This window comes from Leptopilina heterotoma, unplaced genomic scaffold, assembly GCF_015476425.1.
Source record: "Leptopilina heterotoma isolate Lh14 unplaced genomic scaffold, ASM1547642v1 Lhet_121, whole genome shotgun sequence".
Taxonomy (NCBI): domain Eukaryota; kingdom Metazoa; phylum Arthropoda; class Insecta; order Hymenoptera; family Figitidae; genus Leptopilina; species Leptopilina heterotoma.
In genome coordinates this window covers 433,166-455,297 of record NW_025110839.1, presented here as the reverse complement: position 1 = coordinate 455,297, position 22,132 = coordinate 433,166, and the positions used below count along the sequence as shown (strand labels likewise).

Genomic DNA, 22,132 nt, shown 5'->3' with positions numbered 1-22,132 from the left:
TCAGAAATAAAAAAAATTGAAGGTTTTGTATTTGAATTCGTTGACATACCTTGCTTATCACCAGTCAATACCCAAATTTTGATTCCCGCTAATGACAAATTGGCAATTGTTTGGGGCACACCGTCCTGAAGTTTATCCTCAATGGCCGTTGTTCCCAAGAGTGTCATGTCCCTTTCGATTTCTTCATAAATTGCGTCCAATTTGTCGTCACGATTTTCATTACTAAGCGCTGCATCGTGATGCCGTTGTTTCCAATCATTAAAAAAACATTCGTTGATATCCCTTACGGAAAGGCACAATGTTCTTAAACCTTCACCAGCAAATTTATTAAGATGCTCCTGTGTTTTAGTCATGACTTCATCGCTGCCTGGTTTTAGACGCTCATAAATAACGTTATCGGCGCCCTTACAATATAATCTAATAAAGCCATCTTTCCTCAATACAACAGACATTCGTTTTCTCACATTATTAAAATCTAAAATACAAAGAAGTTCATATATTTCACGTTTGCCCATAACGTCGATCGTGATACTATTCGGTGATCTTTCACGGAAAACAAAACCGAAATTCCTCGCTGCCGAGACAAGTGCCGCCTCATCCGGTGATTGAGCTTGATATTCAAGATGACCATTCTTCTCCTCTGCCATCACAGTATGACAGAGTGCAAGCAGTCGAAAAAAACTGTGCACATCCGGATCCTCTCGTTTCACTGCCTCCAGTAGTTGTTTATCGTAGAATTTAAATTCCGGCTCGTAGTCTTTATTAAATGAAAAGTCTATCGAGGGTAGTACCGCCTGCAAATAAAAAAAGTGTTTTCCAATTATTTACAATCTCTATCTTCTTTACTTAAATCTGCAAAAAAAAAGACATTCTCAAACGATACAAATAAATATGACGCTCCAATGTGAAAGAGAAAATTTTTGCCAAAATTCGACTTTTGCAGAGCTCGAACCATTGAAAGTATTTAAAATTACGGACTTTGCGGACCAAAAATAAAAAATTACGGACCATTTACGGATTAATTACTAACAAAAATATAAACAGTCCGAGTCAAATAAGAGAACTAATTTCAAACTAGATTTCAAATTTCAAACTAGAAATTAAATTTTTCATAACTAGGTATAGGCCTCGGATCGACTTTAACGAACAAAAAAAGTCGCTTTAGTCGATAAAAAATAGAAAAAAAGTCGAAAAAGTCGTTTATTTAATTTAGTGTTGACACCAAAATTTTATTTTGTATTTCCCTGATTCTTCACTAATTTCTAAATTCAATTAATCAAAACTTGTATAATTTTGCTAAATATAAATATTTAAATACTTCTTATTTCTTTTTTCACAGGAAAGAAAATTAAAAAAATTTCAACTTTTGAAATTTCATAATTTCTAAAAATTAAAACTATAACTCTTCAAAAAATTCATTTATTTTCTACAATTTTTAACTAAACTTCATCTCTAAACCAATTATCTAAAATTAATTTTTAATAATTTTCCGAAAGTTCTTCGAGAATTCAATTATTTAAATACAAAGATTCAATTTTTTATAATAATTGAATCCGTCCATTTCTCTTTTTAAAGATATTAAGATAGAATATTATTAAAAATTTTAATAAAGAAATTCGTAAAATTAACTATTTAAACAAATTTCTAAATAATTTTTGAAAGACAATAGTTTTACAATTACATAATATACCTACAATTAAAAAATTTCCAAAAAATTATTGAAATTTGGTAAAATCTTTTAAAAAATTGAAATTTAGTAAAACCTTTGAAAATAATTGAAATTTAATAAAATCTTTTAAAAATAATTGAGTTTTTAAAAAATATTTTAAAAATAATAAAATTTTTGAAGAATTTCAATTCGAAATAATTTCTCAAAAAATTTATAAATATTGAAATGTAATTTTTCGAAAATAATTGAAGAATTTTGACGAAATTTTGACTTTTTCCCTAAGCCTTAAGAATATTCTGATTTACTCTAACAATTTATAAGATTCTCAAAAAAATGTTCTATTACATTTATTTACGAAATTCTTCAATTACAAAACCATTCAAATTTTTCCTAGGATTTAAATTACATTTAATACAATTTTAAATGAATTCATCGAAAAATGCAATTATTTTCAAACATTTTTTGCAAGAATTCAATTACAATTTTACAAATAATAAAATTCTTCGCTGAAATTCAAATATTTTCAAAATCTACTATTTTAAAAAAAATTTCTCAAAAGAATTCAATTATTTTTAACACAATTTAAATTAAATTCTTTGATTATATTAAAATCCTTCGAAGGAAATAATTGAACAATTATTAATTATTTTTAATAATTTTTGCAAATGTTTCTTCTAAAGAATTTTCAAATAAATTTACAATTCAGTTTTACGAATTATGATTATCAAGAAATTCTTCAATTTAATATTTAGAAAATAAAAACTGGAAATAATTTCAAAAATAAAATTCAATTAAAATTTTTCAAAATATAATTGTTTCTAAAAATTCATGCTATAATACTTTTAATATTCAATTATTATATCTAAAATTTTAACTAATTTTTAAATAAATTCTCATAAAGAATTTTAATAAAAATTTTTAAGAATAATTATATTTTTCGAGAAATTTGATTAAAATTGTATTTTAAAAATAATTGAAATTCTGCGCTAAGTTTGATTATTTATGAAAATAATAAAATCCCTAAGAAGAATTTTATTATTTTTGGAAAATATTTAATTTTTGCGAAGAATATTATTAACTCTTGAAAATAATTGAATTTCTGCAATAATTTGTAATTTTTTCAAATTAAAATTTTTTTCGTGTTTTTAACTAAAATTTTTCTATAAATGCATTATTTTTAATAATTTTTCAAAAAGTTCTTCGAGAATTTTTAAATTCAATTGTTTACACTTTAATTTTACAAAAATTTCAATTATTCGTAAATTTTTCAATTATAAATACGTATTAGAAAATAAAAACTTCAAAGAAAAATCCGCAATTAAACTTTCTCAAAAAAATTAAATCCACCGAATTTTTATAGTTAAAAGTATGAAAAATTCAGATTTACAAAGATTTTAATTTAAAACCTTTTCAAAATACAATTATTTATAAAAATGCATGCTATTATGCTTTTAATATTCAATATTATTATCTAAAATTGTAACTGAAATTCATTTTAAAATCAATTTTTTTTAGAAAATTTTACTAGAATTCAATTTAAAATAATAAATAATTTATTGAATAATTGAATGTTTCTTAAAATTCAATTCCCATAAAGAATTATATCAAAAACTTTTTAAATAATTGAATTCTTTCGACGAATTTTAATTCTCGAAATTTTTAAGAATAATTACATTTTTCTAAAACTTCGATGAAAATTGTATTAAAATTGTATTAAACAAAATTGAAATTCTGAGATAAGTTCTATTATTTATGAAAATAATTGAAATCCTAAAAAAAAATTTTCTTACTTATAAAAATAATTGAATCCCTGTAATAATTTTATTATTTATGAAAATAATTGAATTCTTTTGAAAAATTTTATTGAAACAGTAGATATTGTAAATTATTAAATTGAGAAAAAATTTTGAAAATAATTAAAATTTTTACAAGAATTTTATTAAAATTTTTGAAATTAATTGAATTCTTTTGGAAAATTTCATTAATATTAATTTGAAACCTTTTCAAAATGCAATTTTTTCTCAAAATTCACGCTGTAATGCTTTTAATATTCAATTATTATTTAAAATTTTATCTGAAATCCATTTTTAAATCAATTTTTATTAGAAAATTTGACAAGAATTCAATTATTTAAATGTAAAAAAACAATTTATTGAATAATTGTAATTGAATTCTTATAAAGAATTTTATCAATAAATTTGTAAATAATTGAATTGTTTGGATGAATTTTAATAAAATTTTTAAGAGTATACATTTTTTGAGGAATTCGATTAAAATTGTATTAAAAATAATTGGAAATCTGCAATGAGTTTTATTATTTATGAAAATAATAATTGAATTCCTAAAAAGAATTTTATTTACGAAAATAATTGAATCCCTGTGAAATTTTTATTATTTTATGAAAATAATTAAAGATTTGCGTATAATTTTATTAAATTTTTTTTTAAAACAATTGAATTCTTTTGGAAAATTTTATTAGAATAGTAAATATTAATAACCATTGAATTCAGGAAAATTTTTTGAAAATAATTGAATTTCGGAGAAGAATTTAATTATTTCTAAAGAAAATTGGAAATTTTGACGAGAATTTTAAATAATTTTTGTACATAATTGTATTTTTGCGAAGAATTTTATTACTTTTGAAAATAATTGAATTTTTCCCATCATTTTAAATTTATCTAAAATTTTCCAAATTGTATTGTACAATTTACGAACTTTTCGTTTTTTCTCGGACCTTTTTAAAAAAAAAAACTTACTTTTACTGACTTGAAGCAAATTTACTTTACGGGATTTAAGGACCTAGTTCGAGCCCTGCTTTTGGTAAAAATAAAAAATATAGATTGAAAATAAAATTGACAGACCAGTTCAGGTCACTAACAATGTTTTATAAAAAAAATAAATCTTCCCTCACACAGAGGAATCACAAATACCAAAAAAAAAGAGGTTTAACGAATTCTATGACGACAAAAAAAAATGGCATAAAATAAGAAAAGCATTTGATACAAGCATGCGTACTGAAAGTTTAGGAGAAATTTTGGAAACACCATTGATGATCGATTCGGGTGTTGGACTGGATATTCTATCGTCTTGTCCCAGAAGATGAGTGTCTGCGCCACTAAGAGGAGTATACACTTGACGGACAAAGTCATGTCCATTCTTCCACTTGATAATTGGCATCTGCACTGCTTTGCCCGTCTACATGCAGCACACACATGCTAAATAATGTGCATGACATAAGCGGGATAAAAGCATTGACATACTTGTGTTAATATACGCAACATACTCGATTCATATTCTTCAATTATTACTGAGTTCATCAATTTTTTACAATTCAAAGAAACAAAACCAGAAAATCTTAAAAATGTCATGATACAATTTTTCTCCATAAAAAAAATATCGAAACATTTCTCACAATTATTCAACGCAACAAAAATTTTATATACACAATATTCACAATGTTTATTGATTTCAAATGTTAATTTTAATGTAATTTATTAATATACAAGAAAAAGTTACGCTCGCAAAATTTTCGAATGATTACAGATTCAAAATTTAAAGAATTCACTTTACAAGTACATAATATTAAATATTCTTGTCTATTATTATTATTCAAAAATTTTCTCCAAGAATTTCATTATTTTCATAAATAATAAAATGTTTCGGAGGAATTCATTTATTTTCATGAGTTTTAATAAAAATTCAATTATTTTCAACAATTCTGATAAAATTTCCTCGAAACAATTCAATTATTTTTATAAATTGTAGGTAAAATTCTTGGCAAGAATTCAATTATTTTTGTAAAAAATAATAAAATTCTTCTGAGAAATTCAATTATTTTTAATATAATTTTAATAAAATTTCTAGAAAAAAATCAATTATATTCAAGATAATTTGAACAAAATTTCTCTAACCGGTTCAATTATTTTTAAAAAATGTAATAAAATTTTTCCAAACAATTCAATATTGTTCTCAAAAGTTTTTAATAAAATTCTTTGTAAATTTCAGGTAATTTTCAAAATTTTCAATTAAAATTATTTTTAAAAAATTACATTATTTTTACGAAATTTAATGGAAATTTTAAAAAAATGTAATTATTTACAAAAACTCTAATAAAATTGTTTAAAAGAATTTAATTTTCTATGAATAATTTTAATATTAATTTAATAGGAAAATTATTAATTACAATTAATTATAAACACGATTGTTTGAAAAACTTTAAAAGAAAATCTTCATAAAATTCAATTATTTTCAAAATTTTCAGTAAACATTATTTTAAAAAAACTTCATTATTTTCAAGAAAATTGAAAAAAATTCTTCAAAACAATTCAATTATTTTCACATTTTTTGATGAATACTTTGCAAGAATTCAATGATTTTCATGAAAAGCAGTACATCGACAATTTAATTATTTTTTGAAGATAATTGAATTCTTGAATAGAATTATATTAAAAAAATTTTAAATTATTGAACTTCTGCGAAAAAATTTATTATTTCTATAAATAATTGAATTTTTGCAAAATTAAAAAAAATAATTTAATTTTTGAAAAATTTACTATGTATTTATTGATATTATGAGGTGAATTCTTTCGAAGAATTATAAAAAAAATAAATTTTATATTTAAAAAAATTAAATTTTATTACTTTTAAAAATTATTTCCAAATACCTATAATCGTATTGTTTATTATTTTATTTTATTTTCATAAATTCTTCAAAACAATTCAATTATTTTAACAAATAGTAAAATTTTTTGCAGGAATTAATTATTTTTAACAAAATTTTAATAAAACTACGCGAAAGGATTAAATTATTTCTTTAAATTTTTCGAAAAAAATCAAATATTTTCTAAAATTTTAAAAAATTCTTCGAATCAATTCAATTTTTTTTATGAATAGTAAGATTCTTCGCAAGAATGCAATTATTTTTGTAAATAATATAATTTTTTTAGGAATTCAATTACTTTCAATACAATTTTAATAAAATTCAATAATCTAATTCTTAATTACAACTATTAACAAACACGATTATTTTAAAATGTTGGAAAAGAATTCTTTGTTTAATTCGATTATTTGCAAAAATTTCAATTTTAAAATTATTTTAGAAAACTATTATATTATTTTTATGAAATTTAATGAAATTCTTTAAAAAAATGTAATTATCGACAAAAACTAGAATAAAATTGTTTAAAAGAATTTAATTTTCTATGAATAATTTTAATATAATTTATTAGGAAATTTATTAATTACAATTATTAACAAAATTGACTATAATCCAAAAATAAAAATTAACGATTGTTTTTGAATGAATTCAATTAGTGTCTAAACCTTTCATAGTATCTATTCTTCGAAAGAATTCAATTATTTTCAATATTTTAATTTAATTCCTTGAATGACTTAAATTATTTGAAAAAAAAACGTAATCAAATTCTGAGAAGAATTCAATTATTTCTCAAAATTTTAATAAAATTTAATAAGTACATGCATTTTTAATTACACTTATTTTTTATCTTTTTTTATTAGCTATAAAATTTTGATGCGCTGGAAAGTGGAAATTTTAGTTTCCGAAAAATTGTTTCTTTGCTTAAAAAAAAATTGTTTGCCAATGCTTTCAATATCAAACAAATATACGAGAGAAATCGTAAATAAAACAAATACAAAATTTTATTTAACGTAGAAAAAAGCGTGAAATGGTTATTATGGTACTTGGAGAAATTTGCAATCCTTTGAAATAGGCAAACGTGTTATGCTGTTAAAAAATAATATCTAAAATCAAATTTTCCTGTACCACAATAACCCGGACATATAGTACAAAAATTTTTAAATAAATGGGGCATTTAATACAAAGGGGAAAAAATGCTCAAAAAATTAAAAGCCTAATCAGGGTGGTCACAAGTTTCAATTTATCAATCTCCCTAACATGTCCCTGACAATTTACTGACATTAAAATTAATTTTCCTGACAAAATTCTTTTTTACAGGAAAATATGAATTTTTACGGAAAATGAGTAAAATTTATGAATTTTAATAGTTTCTAAGAATTACAATTATAACCCTTCCTGAATTCAATTATATTCCAAAATTTTAACTAAACTTCATCTTTGAATCAATTAATTTAAATAATTTTCCGAAAGTTCTTCTATAGAATTCAATTATGTATTTAAATACAAAAACTCAATTTTTTATAATATAATTGTAACTCTCCATAGTTTTTTCTTAAGTTATTAAGGTATAAAATTTTTATAGATAATTAATTTTTTTGAAAAATATTTTAATGTAATTTTTTGAAAATAATTGAATTTCTTAAAAGGATTTTTGTATAATTTAAAAAAACTAATTAATTTTTTGATGAATTTTAATTAAATAGTAGCAAATGTTACGCGCGAAACGTGGTATTCATTTTATTATTGTTATGCAAATTACAAAATTTTTTATTTTCAAATATAAATTTTTTAAATAATTTCACAATGAAAATTTTTAAAATTCACTTATTAATAAAAAATTAATTATTACTGTTCATACCTATGTTCAAAAATTTTGATAAAATTTCACGAAAGAATTCAATTATTTTCTAAAATTTTAATAAATCCTTCTAAATAATTCAATTATTTTTTTAAATAGTAAAATCTTTACAAAAATCAAATGATTTTCAAAACAATTTTAATTAAATTCCACGGAAGAATTCAATTTTTTAAAAAATTTTTAACACATTTCGAAAAAATTCAATTTTTTTGAAAATTTTAATAAATCTTTCGAAAAAATTCAAGTAGTTTTATAAATAGTAAAATTCTTCGCAAGAATTCAATTAATTTTATAAATAGTAAAATTCTTTGCAGGAATTCAATCATTTTTAATCAAATTTAAATCAAATTACACGAAAGAATTATATATTATTTTCAAAAATTTCCATAAAATTCAATTTCAACAAGAATTTAAAATTCTCTAAAAATAATTAAATTATTCTCAAAAAATATTGAATTTTAAGAAATTCGGATTTTTGAATTTTTGATAATTTTCGATAATTTTAGATTTTTTACCAAAGAGTCGAGGCTATTTAATAAGTAAAGTATTTTTCAAGAGCACAAAAATAATGAAGCTAAATACTAGCAAAGAAAATAAAATTACTGTTGAATTTTAAAAAAATCGGTTTTTCGAATTTTTGATAAATTTTGATAATTTTAGAATTTTTACCAAAGGGTGGAGACTATTAAATAAGTAAAGTGTTTTTAAAGAGCCCAAAAATATTGAAATTAGATTTAAAATTCCACTGGAATTTCGTAAAAATTTGACCTGGAAAACATCGAAAAGGTATGGAATTTTAAATTCAGATTTCTGCAGGAATCCTGAAAAGGAAGTTCTATCTTGAATTTCTAAAATTTAATGTCAAATTTAACGCATTAGAAACGAATTACAAGTGAATCCGATAAATTTTGTTAAAATGCTATTACTGCTGTTAAACTTTCTTGTTGTACGAAGAAAATTGAATATCGCAAAAATTGTTACATATTTTATACTTTTATTTTCAAAATAATTTTGATAACGAAACTTTTAATTATTCTAAAAATTAAAAAAATAATCATTCATTTAGCTAGTTTTAAACAAAGAATTCCGTATCTTTCGAATCTAACATAACTGCAAAATATTAAATTAATTGAAAATGATAAAGTTAAACCACTTTTAATTCTAATTTCTTTGGAAAACAAAAAATCTGTAGTAAAAATACTAATTATAACTTTCATTAATTATTTACTTACAAGATGTAATATAATATAATGAAGCATCAAATTAAAAAAATTCTAAATTCGTTTTTAGAAACAACGAAAAAAAATGCCAGGTGAATTTTAGGCGTACCATAGCCCCAAAATTTTAATTCTATACATTGGTTGTTTAATTAAATTTTTAACTTTATAATTATCATTTACTCGGCAGGTATGTGTCCATAATTTAATGTTAACATTATTTAAATATAGAGAAAAGATATTTGATGTAATATATTTTTAATTAAAAAAATTGACAATATATTTTCATTGACTAGTTGAATATTCTATGAATCACGTATTAATTTAAAACATAAAAAAATGTTAAAAGTTAATAAAATTAACATTATATTAAACAATATTTTTATATTATAAAAATTATAAGAAATAAAAATTGTAGGTATTAAATTACTATTTTGTAAAATATACTTTGATAATTTAAATTTATGTTGTAGTCTTTAATAATATAGTAATTATTTCTAATAATAATTACATCTGTCAAAAATTATGAAAAATAAATATTATATTTTTAATAATTACAGTATTTAGAGTTTTGCAAGTTAAAAAATTATTAAAAAGTTAAAAAACTAAATATTCTGTAATTAAGCAATTTATGAAAATAAAATTCAATTGAATGTTATATCAAATAACTTTTTTTTATTAATATTGAAATAATGTTAACATTAAATTATATACATTAAATTAAATTATAAAAAAGTATTTACCTTCAGAATGAATGATAGTTGAAAAGTTAAAAATTGAATTAAACACATAATAATATAAAACATAACCATTGAAACACATCAAAACACATTAAAAAGTTTGACATTAAAAAATATAAAAAATGCCAATACTTAACCCACAAAATTTAATTTTCAAAACAAACAAATGAATGCAGATAATTTGCTAACGGAAAGGAAACTTACGATTATTATAATGTATTAATATTAATATTAATATTAATTAATTTTGAACATGATTGTTTTCTCCAAAATGTAAAAAATAATTCTAAAATGTTATTATTTTTGTATGTACTTGAATTTTTGGAAATATGTAATTGAAAATACTGAAAGTATTGAATTTTAAAAAATTAGAAACTAATTTTCATTTTTAAATTTACCTTTAAAGATTTTTCATTAAAATTTTTGATAATTCAATTATTTTCAAAATTTAGAATTAAAATTCTTTAAAAATTGATTTTCAAAAATTGTAACAAAATACTTGAAATAAATTAATTATTTTCAAATAAATTTTACAAAATTTAAACTATTCAAAAAAATTTTTATTATAAATATATTTGAAAAATTTAATTATGTTAAAAAATTATTGAAAGATTTGTTTATAGTTATTTTTCCCATTATAAAAATCAAAATAAGTTGCACTCTTTTTTTTTTACTAAAAATTGTGGTATTTTGTTGCAATGTTTGGAAGAAAAGTCGAAAAAGTCGCAATTTTCTTAATTTCCCTGAAAAGAAAATTTTTCCCTAATTTTACTGACAAAAAATTTGTTTCCCTGACTTTACTGACAAAAATTTTGTTTCCTTGAATTTACTGACTTCACTGACATGTGGCCACCCTGCTAATGCGATAAATACAATTTTTCAAAAGCTTCAAGCGGAAAAACACAAGGAATGCTTATATGCCTTTTTTTAAAAAGAAGGTTTACGATAAGAATCACTGATAAGAAAGAAGTAATTAAATCCTGGTATTTAAAGAGAAAGAGAAAGAGAGAGATAATGCAACTCACCTCAGTAAGATCAATGATTTCCCCAGTAACTTGATCGACGATATCTCCATAGGATTTACCGGTTATAGAACACTTATTGAAGGTCATAATATTTTGCGTTAGTGTTCCCGTTTTATCGGAGAATATATATTCAATTTGGCCCAATTCTTCATTTAATGTTGTAGTCCGTGCTTTCGCGTGTGTATTGGTGGGCTCGAAATACATCTCCTCATCCCAATTAATAAGAAATGATTGTACAAATCGTATAACTTCGACACTTACGTATAAACTTATTGGGACAACTGTATTTAAAACGATGGCGTATGAAAAAAAGACGAGAAAAGCAATAACTGTCGCGCCCGCGTACGGTTCACTTGGTACAAGCGAGTCCCATGGTAAATACACTTGAAAGTAACGTCCAACTAAACTTTCCCAAATACCACAGCCAATCATACAAAATAAACACAAGGAAAGTAAAAAGAACACTATCCCAATGATGAGCAGATTCAGCAGTCTATCTATGGAGGTTCTCTTAAACTTGGTCTTCCCTGAGTTTTGCATTAATTTGGTATCCTTGCCTGCAAAGATCACCATGCCATAGCACCATTGGGTGTTTCGAAGCACGCATCCCCGCAATATTATTTTGTCATTATCTAAAGCGTACCTGCAACAATTCAAAAGCATTTTTAAGTACATATATCAATTGCTACGAGAATTTCATTTTCTTTTACCCTCATATTTCCAGACTTCGACTACATTTTTAACTATATCGAGAAAATTATTTAAATCTTCTATAAAATTATTTTTATAGTCATTTTTTCAGAAGAAATCAATGGTGAGAAAATATTTTGACCCTTCTTGGATTTTTATTTCTCTTAAAAATTTATATATATTTTAAAATCCATCCGTAATTTTGTAGAAAATACGTTTTTGTATCTACAAAAAATTGATCTTTACAATTTTCGAAGCATTTTTTTGAATGGTTGAAAATGCTAAAACATACCATTGTTATCTAATTTTTATAAGAAAATTTACTTGTTTATTTTTCAAACTAATTTCAAATCATAATTTTTATACATTTTATTTTTTACCAGGAAATGATGCGCGTGGAACGCAGTATTCCATTTATTATTATTTTTAAAATTAAAAAATTTTATATTTTCAAAAATAAACATCAATTTTTGAATGATTCAAGATTCAAAATTTAAAGAATTCACTTATTAAGTACATAATATGGAATATTCCCTGTTTATTATTATTAAACAATTTTAATAAAATTTTTCGCAAAAATTTCATTATTCTCATAAATAATAATATTTTTTAGAGCAATTCAATTATTTTCAAAAATTAAGATAAAATTCTTCGAAACAATTAAATTATTTTTATGATTTGTAAAATCCTCCGCAAGAATTCAATTATTTTCATAAACAAGAAAATTCTTCGCAAGATTAAAACATTTTAATATAATAAAATTCTTTAAAGCAATTCAGTTATTTTCATAAATAATAAAACGTTTCGGAGGAATTCAATTATTTTCAATACAATTTTGAAAAATTCCTCGAAAGAAAACAATTATTTTTAAAAATATTATTAAAATTCAGTTATTTTCCAGAGTTGTAATAAAAATTAAATTATTTTCAACAATTCTGATAAAATACTGCGAAACAATTCAATTATTTTTATAAATTGTAGGTAAAATTCTTGTCAAGAATTCAATTATTTTTGTAAATAATAAAATTCTTCTGAGAAATTCAATTATTTTCAATACAATTTTAATAAAATTTCTAAGAAAAAATTCAATTATTAAAGTTTTCTAAACAATTCAATTGTTCTCAAAAGCTTTTAATAAAATTCTTAGTAAATTTCAATTATTTTAGAAATGTTCAATTAAAATTATTTTAAAAAATTACATTATTTTTAGGAAACTTAATGAAATTCTTAAAAAAAATGTTATTATTTACAAAAACTCTAATAAAATTGTTTAAAAGAATTCAATTTTGTATGAATAATTTTAATATAATTTAATAGAAAAATTATTAATTACAATTAATAATAAACACGATTATTTTAAAAACTAAAAAGAAAATCTTCATAAAATTCAATTACTTTCAAAATTTTCAGTGAATATTATTATTAAAAAAAACTCCATTATTTTCAAGAAAATTGCAATAAATTTTTCAAAATAATTCAATTATTTTAAAGAATTTTAAAAAAAATCTTGCCAAGAATTAAATTATTTTCAATATAATTTTAATTATATTTTCTCGAAAGAATTCAATTATTTGAAAAAATGTTAATAAAATTCTTGAAATGAATTCAATTATTTTAAAAATTTTTTATAAGTATTTTGCAAGAATTCAATAATTTTCGATACATTAATTTTAAAGTTGAAAATATTTCAAAAGAAAATTTTTTCCAAAACTTAGGAAACAAAGAAGCAAACAACAACTAACTTCAAACTGTGAACAGATTACTGGAATACAACGATTACACAGTGCAACAGAATTTCACTTTTTTATTATTTCTGGGATCGCATAGGGTGATTTTTATAGGTTTTTTGATGCTGAATGCGAATCCGTAATCAGAATTGTTCCATCACCCAAGGTTTTCGAGAAATTTGACCTTGAAAATTGAAAAAGGACGTTTTTAGGATACTTTTTGGTTTCTAATCAGGGTACAAAAATTTTTTCTAGGGTTTTCATGATATGCGTACGAAAGCTCACATCCTCCTCAACAATCTCCAATTTAAACATTTTAAAAATATCTATTTTTCGATGAGTTATCTTTGTTTTTGTTAAATTATTGTTAAAGAATTTGAAATGATAAACAAAAAAAATGGTCAATTTATTTTTGATTTTCCTAAAAATATAATAATTTCTTTAATGAATCATTGGTATCTGCTTGAGATTTAATGGGTTAATATTAATAATATTAATATTATGTTAATATTTTTCTCACTGTTATCCCATTTGACGTTACGATGCGAACTTCAAACAAGGATAGCTCATCGAAAAATAGATATTTTTAAAATGTCAAAATTGGAGATTGTTGAGAAGGATATGAGCTTTCGTACGTATATCATGAAAACACTAGAAAAATTTTGGTACCCTGATAAAAAACAAAAAAATACCTCAAAAACGGCATTTTTGCTGATTTTATGATGCGACGCGAACTTCAAACAAAGATAACTCATCGAAAAATAGATATTTTTAAAAGGTCCAAATTGAAAATTGTTAAGGAAGATATGGGCTTTCGTACGCACATAGTGAAAACCCTAGGAAAAATTTTTATATCCTGATAAAAAACCAAAAAGTACCCCAAAAACGGCCTTTTTTTAATTTTCAAGGTCAAATTTCTCAAAAATCTAGGGTGATGGAACAATTCTGATTACGGATTCGCATTCAGCATCAAAAAACCTATAAAAATCACCCTATGCGATTCCAAAAATAAAAATGCTGTTGCACTGTGTTATTTATATACAAGATTTTAAAAAATTATGATTTGAAATTAGTTAATAAAATTAACAAGTTAATTTCCATATAAAAAAAATTGAATAACAATCGTACTTTTAGCGTTTTCAACCTAAAAACATTGTTTTTTGTCAAAAAATGCTTTAAAAATTGTAAAAAAAATCGATTTTTTTATTTGGTAATATTTTTTGTAGATATAAAAAAATATTTTTTACAAAATTAAGGATGGATTTTAAAATTGATCAATTTTTAAGAAAAATAATAACCCAAAAAGGGTCAGAATATTTTCTGAACAATTTTATTTTCCAACCATTGATTTGCTCTGAAAAAATTACTGTAAAAATAATTTTATGGATGATTTAAATCATTTCCTTGATATTGTAAAAAATGTAGTCGAAGTCTCCCCTTAAAGAGCAAAAAAGTTGCTTTAGTCAATTAAAAATTGAAAAAAAGTTGAAAAACTCGTTTATTTAATTCAGTGTTGTCACTCAAATTTTATTTACATTTCCCTGATTTTCCCTTTCACTGATTTCTAAATTCAATTCAAAAATTGAATAGTTTTGTTAAATAAATATTTAAATACTTCTTATTTGTTTAAATAAAATTCGAAAATTTTAAATCCAAAACATTCTGAAATTTAATAGTTTTTAAAAATTACAATTATTCCAAAATTCAATTATTATTTTCTACAATTCTTAACTAAACTTCATCTCTAAATCAATTATTTATATTAATTTTTAATAATTTTTCGAAAGTTCTCCGAGAATTCAATTATTTAAATAAAAAAAATTTCCAAAGAATTGAAATTTGATAAAATCTTTTAATAATTAATTTTAAAATTTAAAAAAATAGTCAAATTTTTGAAAAATTTGGATTATAAATATGAACATGATTTTTCCGAAATTATAATATGTAAGTCTAAATTAGTAAATTTTTAAAATTATAATTTATTTTGTTCGAAAGTAATTGAATCTTAAAAAATTATGATAAAATAATTCTCTGAATTAGTAATTTTCATTAATTTTCATTTTTTAAATTTACACTTGAAGATTTATCATTAAAATTTACATATGAGAATTTAATTTTTTTTCAAATTTGCAATTATTTAAATTCTTCAAAAGTTGATTTTCAAAAATTATAATAAAATACTTGAAAAAAATCAATTATTTCCAATTAAATTTTACAAAATTTTAATTATTCGAACTTTTTTTTAATTGTATTTTTCGAAAATTTAATTCGAAAAATTAATCAAAAATAATTTTTGAAAGATTTGTCTATATTATTTTTATTATTTTATATTTTTTTCTATATTATTTTTCACACTATAAAAATCGAAATAAGTTCTATTTTATATTAATTTTAACAAAATTTTTCAAAAAAAAAATTACTTAAAATGCCAATTTGAAACTTTTTGAAAAGCAATTATTTATAAAAACTGTAAACGTATTTCGCATAAAGTTCAATTATTCTGTAAAGTACGATAAAATTATTGTCAGAATTAAAAAAAATTTAAGGTTTTGTGTTAAAATTCGTGATGATTTCAAAGTTAATAAGGCAAAGAGAAAGAAAATCAAGAAGAATGAAATCTTTTTACTATTTTTGAAGTTTGCTGGAGCTAAAAATTAAGAATTTTTCTCTGAATTCTAAAAATTTAATTTTTTTATGCAACTCCAGGACATTAAAAATGATGCAAATTATTTTTTTTTTCAAAAATGAACAGAATTTTGTTAACAAATTGTGATAAGAAATAGTAATTTTATGAAAATTTTTCTACTTTTTCAAAATCTACTATTTTAATACAATTTTCCGAAAATAATTCAATTATATCTAAAAAAACATTTAATAAAATTGTACACAAACATTTTTATTATTTTCAATAAAAATTTCATTAAGAATTCAATTATTTACAATTTTTTTAAATAAATTTCTTCGCAACTATTCAATTATTTTTATAAATTTTTTATTATTATAAAATTTATATTTATTATAAATTGTTTAATTTCAAAAAGGTTTGAATTTGAAATTTTTGAAAATCTTAATTCCTATGAAAAAATAATAATATTTAAAGATTTATTTAAAAAATAAGTAACTGATGTTTTTGAATAATTTTGCAATTAAAGAAATTCGTAAATAATTAATTAAGTAATTGACAAATAGAAATTATAAACATTTTTTTCCTTTATTTTTAAAAAACTTTGAATGTTATTAAAACAGTTGTAATTAAGAAATAGAAATTATGTAAATTATTCCCTTATGAAAATTGAAAATTTTCTTACAAAAATATTAAGAAACGGGAATATGTAATGTTTTTTTCCCAAAATAAATCAATGAGTTTGTGAACAATATTATAATTGAGAAACAGAAAAGATGCAAAATAGTTTCTATTTCTTAATCTTAATTTTTTAACAATTTTCCAACTTTTATCAAAATTATGGAATTTTATAATTATTAGAGGTGTGCATTTAATCGAGTCGAACCGAACATTAATCGACTCGACAACAGAAAATGCGAATCGGAGATAATTCGATTCGAACTAGTCAATTCGAAATTCGAAGGTTCGAATTTCGAATTGCTCAACTCGACTCGGTTAACTTTCGATTCGAATTGGCAGTTCGAATCGAATTTTCTCTCGATTCGAATCGGCCAATTCGAAGTTTCGAATTTCGAATTGCTCGACTCGACTCGATTTTCGAATAATTCGGCCCATTCGAAACACAACATACTGCATACACTACATAGCAATTCGAAAGTCTAACTTCGATTTTCGAATTGGCCGAATTAATTCGAAACTCGAGTCGAGTCGAGCAATTCGATCAATTGGCCGATTCGAATCGAGAGAAAATTCGATTCGAACTGCCAATTCGAATCGAAAGTTAACCGAGTCGAGTTGAGCAATTCGAAATTCGAATCTTCGAATTTCGAATTGGCAGTTCGAGTCGAATTTTCTCTCGATTCGAATTTTGCACACCTCTAATAATTTTATAATAATAATTATTATAATTCCCTAAAATTTGGCAATCCTGATATTATTTTCCAAAAAGAAAAACTTACTTTTTTCCTCTCCATAAAAGCGTGCCATCAAATTTGTTCAACAAATTATTGGGCGTTTCACAAATGATTTCACCATCAAATTGGCCAATTAATTCATGATTATCCATCATTTCTGACGTTTCGGCTAAACACTGTCGACACTTGAGATTTGTCTCCCTAAAAATTTATTTCTATTATTGCCTCTTATTTGGAGAAAAAATTATTTCAATAAATTATCATTTGTTAATAAAATATTCATTTAATTATTATCATTACCCATCCAATTCAGCAGTCTCAATGTAACAGAGACCATTAGGCTCGCTGGTTGATAGAAGGAGGACATCGGCTGCAACAAATTGATCGTTCTCCATTCTAATCACATCTCCAACTTGGACTTGAGACCATTTTTCCTCACGTAAGTTTGTGCCTCGTAAAGTTCGTGATTTTCGATTGTTAACTTGTGAATCGCTGCTATGTCGTTGCTGAAAATTGAAACAAATTGTAAAAGTGCCAATAAAGGAGAAAAATATCTGTCTATTTACTAATTTGATTCAGTATATTTCTACTAATTATCAGTAACTGAATTTAGAAAGTAATTTTTTTTTACTAAATGTAACATACACTAAAGAAAGGTACCGTAGAGGAAAATCATTTTAAGGTTATATTTGTCTTATTTTTACACACTGTCAAAAATGGTAAAGCTGACAAAGTAATTTTACAACGTCGGACATTAAAGACAAGTGACCACACGTTCCACGCCGATTAAAAGTTAATCAATTATTAAATCCTTAACCGACGAAACGTGGGCTAAAAACTGTCTTTAATCATTCATGAACTTTTAATCAGGGTTAGTGGAAGTTGTCCTTGAAAGTTTTTGTTTAATTGTGTAAAACTAAAATCAATTTTTATTAATTATTTTAGTGGTAATTTGAATTTACTGTGATTCATTCGAAAAATTACAAATTTTTTGCTTTTAAGCTACAAAGAGAAAGAAGAAAGAACAGATGAGTTGCGACCATTGCGACAAATATTTAATTTTGCTTTTTCCTGATTTCCAGAAAAAATCCAAACCTTATGAAATTCAATAACTTATAAGAATATTATTATAATAATAATTTTAATAATTTATGTTTCATAATAATTAAAGATAACCGAGAGATTCAAAAATATTTCCATCTGTTCATCATTTCAATTCAATTATTATTTTCTAGAATTTTTAACTAAAATTCTTCTTCAAATCAATTATTTTCAATAATTTTCGAAAAAGTTTTTTGAGAATTTTTTAATCCATTTTGATTACAATAAATTCAATTTTAAAAAATTTCGATTATTCGAAAATTCTTCATTAAAATATGTAGAAAATGAAAACTTCAAATAATATTACAAAAAAATTAATTAAAATTTTTCAAAAAAATTAATTCTACAGAATTATTTGTTAAAAGTATGAAAAATTAAGATTTTCAAAGATTTTAATATGATACTTTTACAAAATACAATTATTTCTAAAAATTGCAATTATTAGTAACTTCTCCAAAATTCAATTATTATCTAAAACTTTAACTGAAATTAATTTTTAAATCAATCTTTATTAGAAAATTCTACGAGAATTCAATTATTTAAATAAAAAAATAAATAATTTATTGAATAATTGGATTTTTCTTAAAATTAAATTCTCATAAAGAATTTTATAAAAAAAGAATCTCAAACAACTGACTTTTTTTGAAAAAATTTATGCAAATTCTATTTTTAATAATGGAATTCCTGTGAAATTATCATTATTTTAGAAAATAATTGAATATTCATGTAGAATTTTGTCAACATTTATAAAATAATTGAATTCTTTTGGGAAATTTTATTAAAACAATAGAATATTAAAAATCATTGAATTTAGACAAATTTTTGAAAATAATTAAAGTTTTGTGATGAATACTATTAAGTCATGTGAAGTTAGCGCCACTTTTTCAAAAAATTAAAAAAATCACATGAGTTCTGGGTTCTTTAGCAATAGTTCTGTAGTTCTATAATAATTTTTTCAATAGTTCTGTCAATTGACACTAAAAAAAAAAAAAAAAAAAAAAAAAAAAATAAAAATTAAAAAAATTAAAAAAAAAAAAAAATAAATAAAATAATAATAATATTAATTAAAAAAATTAGGTGCTAATTTCGCGTAGCACTACAATTTTCACAAAAAAGAGTTCTGAATGGTATTTTGATAGCAAATCAAGAGTTCTAGAGTTCTCTCATAAAAAAATTAATAGTTCCGTAAAATACTAAAAACTACAGAACTTTGAAAAATTACAAAAAATACTTTTTTGCAAAGAAGGAATTCTTTTTGAGTTCTGAGCAGAGTTCTGGTATCTGTAATGAGAGTTCTGCACATAATCCCAATAAAATTTTTTTCTAACCTTAAAATACTAAAAACTACAGAACTTTGAAAAATTACAAAAAAACTTTTCGGCAAAAAATTAATTCTTCTTGAGTTCTAAGCAGAGTTCTGGTATCTGTAATGAGAGTTCTGCACATAATCCCAATAAATTTTTTTTCTAAACTTAAAATACTAAAAACTACAGAACTTTGAAAAATTACAAAAATAATTGAATCTTTTTGAGTTCTGAGCAGAGTTCTGGTTTCTGTAATGAGAGTTCTGCATTTATCCCAATAAAAAATTTTTTTAACTTAAAATACTAAAAACTACAGAACTTTAAAAAATTTCCTCTTTTAATATGAGGCGCATGATTATTCCCGAAATCTTTTTTGACCAAATAGTTATTTGATATAAAACTAATTAACCTAAAATTCACATAATATGAACATTATTTGTCATAAATTTCATTGCACACAAAAACTATGTAACATAAATATCATTTGTCATACTCTTCATTTAACAGAAATATTATGTTACAAATCTCAGATAACTTAATTCCCATTTGACATAAAAGTTATGTAGGTAATATAAATTTCTTTTAACATAAATTTCTTTGGCATAAAATTCATTTAACGTAAATTTAATTTGTTATAAAATTCATTTGACATTATTTCATTTGGCATAAATGTCATTTAACGTAATTCTCATTTGACACAAAATCCATTTGACATAAATATCATTTGCCATAAAATTTACTTGACATAAATTTCATTTGGTATAAATCCCATTTAACTCTTCGCAATGATGCCAGAACTCGGAATTTTAGAATTTTGAAATTTTTTGAGAATATTTAAGTTCTTTAACATTTTTGATTTTAGATTTAAAACAAAATGTCATTAGAAATACTTATAGAACTCTTTATGACGATGCCAGAACTCTTAGAACTCTAAATTTGAAAATTTTTTAAATTTTAGAAAATTTTAAAGTCCCGTAATTTTTTTGATTTTGGATTTAGAACAAAATGTCATTAGATATACTTATAGAACTCTTCGCAGCGATGACAGAACTCTAATAAGAACTCTCAGAACTCTAAATTTTTAATTTTTGAAATTTTTATAGTCCTGTAATTTTTTGGATTTTAGGCTTAGAGAAAAAAGTCATTAGAATTGCTTCTAGAACTCTTCGCAATGATGTTAGAACTCTATTAAAAACTCTCAGAACTCTAAATTTTGAAATTTTTTGAAAGTTTCAAAGTCCTGGAACTTTTTTGATTTTGTATTTAGAACAAAATGTCATTAGATATACTTATAGAACTCTTCGCAACGATGCCAGAACTATATTCAGAACTCGCAAAATATTATTTTAATAACTTTTTTTAATTTGTTAATAACTTTTGAAATTTTGCAGAACTGTTGTTTTTTTGGTAGAGAACTCTAAAACTCCTTATTCTCTTTCAGAATATTAGGTCAAAATTCTTTTTTGCAAAAATCATTGTCGCTTTTTTTATTGTTAATCATCAGAACTATTTAAATAATCGTTAGAGAACTCTAGAACTATTGCTAAAGTGACCAGAACTCTAGTAAAATTTTTGATTTTTCAAAAAAGTAGTGAGAACTTTACATGACTAAAGGTTTTTTGTCGAACACTATCGGGGGCTAACAGAACTCTGCTCAGAACTCAAAAAGATTCAATTTTTTGCAAAAAAGTTTTTTTTTGTAATTTTTCAAAGTTCTGTAGTTTTTAGTATTTTAAGTTTAGAAAAAAAATTTATTGGGATTATGTGCAGAACTCTCATTACAGATACCAGAACTCTGCTCAGAACTCAAAAAGAATTGTTTTTTTTCAATTTTTTAAAGTTCTGTAGTTTTTAGTGTTTTAAGTTTAGAAAAAAATTTTATTGGGATTATGTGCAGAACTCTCATAACAGATACCAGAACTCTGCTCAGAACTCAAGAAGAATTAATTTTTTGCAGAAAAGTTTTTTTGTAATTTTTCAAAGTTCTGTAGTTTTTAGTATTTTAATTTTAGAAAAAAATTTTATTGGGATTATGTGCAGAACTCTCATTACAGATACCAGAACTCTGCTCAGAACTCAAAAAGAATTGTTTTTTTTCAATTTTTT

The 22,132-nt window shown here is 22.4% G+C and overlaps 1 protein-coding gene across 3 annotated transcripts in view; it reads right to left on the bottom strand.

Moving 5' to 3' along the window:
- The window catches only part of LOC122511099 (phospholipid-transporting ATPase ID), a 77,792-nt gene that overhangs the window by 18,271 nt on the left and 37,389 nt on the right, over positions 1-22,132 (bottom strand). For 2 of the 3 annotated variants that reach the window (XM_043626159.1, XM_043626168.1), the window contains exons 4-8: positions 17,922-18,127; positions 17,667-17,822; positions 11,167-11,809; positions 4,685-4,864; positions 50-794 (exon numbers count right to left, since the gene is read on the bottom strand). In XM_043626159.1, coding sequence (XP_043482094.1) covers positions 50-794; positions 4,685-4,864; positions 11,167-11,809; positions 17,667-17,822; positions 17,922-18,127 — 1,930 coding nt within the window. The remainder of the gene's footprint in view (positions 1-49; positions 795-4,684; positions 4,865-11,166; positions 11,810-17,666; positions 17,823-17,921; positions 18,128-22,132) is intronic. The other variant, XM_043626173.1, reaches the window with a different exon arrangement.